At 59.7% G+C, this 3,112-nt stretch overlaps 1 protein-coding gene across 1 annotated transcript in view; it reads left to right on the forward strand.

The window, feature by feature from the left end:
- Positions 1-3,112, forward strand: part of TMEM8B (transmembrane protein 8B) — a 41,762-nt gene that overhangs the window by 9,876 nt on the left and 28,774 nt on the right. The window contains 3 exon segments of the mRNA XM_075067470.1: positions 174-307; positions 774-1,045; positions 1,468-1,616. Coding sequence (XP_074923571.1) covers positions 174-307; positions 774-1,045; positions 1,468-1,616 — 555 coding nt within the window.

Genomic DNA, 3,112 nt, shown 5'->3' on the forward strand with positions numbered 1-3,112 from the left:
ACTCACCAGGGATTGGGTGGGGAGGCCGGTGGGGGAGAAGTCAGGGTGCCCAGACCTGGCCGTGAGGGGTGGGGAGGTCGGTGGGGGAAGGGTCGGGGTGCCCAGACCTGGCCGTGAGGGAGTGGGGAGGCTCGGTGCCCGGCCCCGCTCTGACGCCCCCCCTACCCCCACAGGGTCTGTACGAGGAGTGCCAGTACCTGTTTCAGCCCCAGCTCATCGTGCAGCGCCTCGTGGGGATCGCCGTGCTGTACCCCGGCTATGTCAGCACCCAGACCATCGCACCCCACAACCGCTCCAGCCTCTACAAGTGAGGGGGTTGGGGGGCCCTGCTGGGGGGTCACTGCTCTGTGCCGAGGGCTCTCCCAGCTCCCTGCTTGGGGCTGAGGCTGGGGTCCCCTTCAGTGGCAGGGGATCTCCCCACTTCCAGGGGATCTCCCCACTCCCTAGTCGGCAGTGAAGGTGCCCCCCCCCTTTGGGGGGGCGGCAGCAGCAGATCATTGAGCCCCCTTCCCCATTCTCAGGGGAGGCCTTCCCCCAAGCGGGGTCCCCCGTGGGCAAACTCAGTCTAAACTCCCGCTGCCTGGAGGTTACAGGGCCCCGGCTCCCCAGGCCAAAGGGATGGGGCAGGAGCAGGTGGCGTGGGAACGTCCTGGGTTGTGTGTGGCCCACAGGAGGGGGCCTGGCTCCTGGCACAGGGCACGTGGTCTCTGGGGGCGGGCAGTGCCAGTCTCGCCATGAGGGCCCCACGGCGCTGATGCTCCCCTCCTCCGCAGGGTCTTCGTGCCCAGCCACACGTCACGGGTGCTGGTGCAGGTGCTGGGCTGCCGGGCCGGGAACCGCAGCACCGCGGGCTGCCCACTCTGGCTGACGGTGCGAGCCAAGGCCCCCCCGCTGCACAACTCCAGCGGGCTGGACTGCCGGGAGCGGGCGCCTTGCCAGCTGGCGCTGGAGCTGCCCCTCTGGCAGCACTGGTACTATCTGCTGCTGGAGAAGGCACTGGGAGTGCCGGGCCCCATCCACTTCCAACTCACCGTGCAGCTGACAGGTGAGAGCCATGGGGCAGGGCTGTGGGGCGACTGGCAGGGGAACCACCCCAGGGCCCCAGGACCTGACCTTGTGCAGCCCCCACTAGAGTGCGGGGGGTGGGGGGTGGGCCCCTGTGCACAGATGCCCCCGTCCAGGCTCCTGGGTTCTAGCCTGGCTCTGGGAGGGTGTGGGGGGTGGGGGCTGAAAGCCGGGATGCCTGGGTTCTCTCTCCAGCACTGAACTTGGGCAGGGCAGGCCATGTCGCTGAGACCGGGTGTGGGCATCACCAGCCTGTCTTTGCTGGCAGCAGAACCAGCTTCACGAAGCAGCTCCCTGCCCTCTGCTAGGTGCTCAAGTCACCTCAGCACCAGGGCTGTGGCCCCAGCTTTCCTGGAGGGACCCTTCCTTGTGCCAGACCCCCACAGGCCCCTCTTCTTCCAGGGAGCCCCCTAGCCCTGTCCCCTGTGAGACGGAGCCCCCGGAGCCCTGCCTGCCAGCCAGACTCTGGGAGAGACATGTCCCCTGTGCAGGGCCCAGCAGCGCTCGGTCGGGTCTGTCTGTCGCCTGGCACGGCCTGGGCAGCCCGGAAGGTAGCGCAAGGAATTGAAGGGTGAAGCACCTGAGCCCAGAGCAATTCACCAGCAGGCTGTGGTGAGCCCATGTTCCGGCTCGTGTCTCTCTGCTCTGTCCGTTCCTTGGTGACGGTCCCACGGTCACCTGCCATCCCCCACTCCTTTGTTCTGAGCTGGGGTCTGAGCTCTGCTTCCCCACGGAGAGAGGGGAAATCGCCCCCCTCTGGGTTCTTGGGGGCCTGGTGACGGATCCTCCATTGCTAGGGGGCCTCCAGCTCAGTCAGCCTGGCAACACTCCTCCCCTCCATGTCTCTTAGCTGCCCTGAAAGCAAACACAATCCTTCCCCTCACAGGGTAGCCATGCAAGTGTAGGGGGAAACTGAGGCACACACAGGCATCCTAAAAAAAAAAATCACCAAAAAAGCCCACTTCATCCCAGTGCCTGACATTGCATTCTAGCAGCAAACACAGCCACCCCCACCCCCACCCCCACCAGCCAGGCACAGCCCTCCCCAGGGAAACGGAGTCATTAACATACTGGAACAACTCCACAAGAGCTCGGGTGATGTCTTCATCCCTGACAGTTGTGAAATCCAGATTGGCTAGTGTGACGATGCTGCCCATGGGAGCCAGCTGAGGTCACTCAATCAGGGTGAACTGCAAGCAAAAAGGGGCAGACAAACCCCAAACGCTGGTGGTTATTCCACTACTTAGATTTACCAACCAGCACAAAACAGCTTCTGTAGTACCTCACTGGTTACTTAGAAGTTTAAACCACGCAGTTCCCTTAAAGTGCCCAGCCTCAGGCCTCCATCCAGACACACCTGTCAGATATGGTGATGATTCCTGAAAATCTTCTCATCACGTAAAAGAAAAGGTTCTTCCAATCCCAAAGGTTCAGCCACACACCCAGGTCAACTTAGATCTTACCCAAAGTACATGCCTAGAGCCAATTCTTCTTAACTAAGCTAAAATTTATTAGAAAAGAAAAGAGAGAGAGTGTTGGTTAAAAGATCAATATACAGCTGAGAGTGCCAATTCAGGACAAATTGCTCAGAGCAGGGCAGTTACAGGCCAAGGCTGGGGTTTCTTTGCACACCAAGGCAAACCAAACCAGCCAGATAAAGAGGACTTTGGTCTCACCTCATTGGCTAACCACAAGTCACACAAGCAATTCCCTTAGACCAGGGATAGGCAACCTATGGCACGAGTGCCGAAGGCAGCACACGAGCTGATTTTCAGTGGCACTCACACTGCCCGGGTCCTGGCCACTGGACCAGGGGCTCTGCAATTTAATTTAATTTTAAATGAAGCTTCTTAAACATTTTAAAAACCTTATTTATCTTACATACAACAATAGTTTAGTATCAGAGGGGTAGCCGTGTTAGTCTGGATCTGTAAAAGCAGCAAAGAATCCTGTGGCACCTTACAGACTAACAGACGTTTTGGAGCATGAGCTTTCGTGGGTGAATACCCACTTCTTCAGATGCATTCACCCACGAAAGCTCATGCTC

This window comes from Chelonoidis abingdonii, chromosome 6, assembly GCF_003597395.2.
Source record: "Chelonoidis abingdonii isolate Lonesome George chromosome 6, CheloAbing_2.0, whole genome shotgun sequence".
Taxonomy (NCBI): domain Eukaryota; kingdom Metazoa; phylum Chordata; order Testudines; family Testudinidae; genus Chelonoidis; species Chelonoidis abingdonii.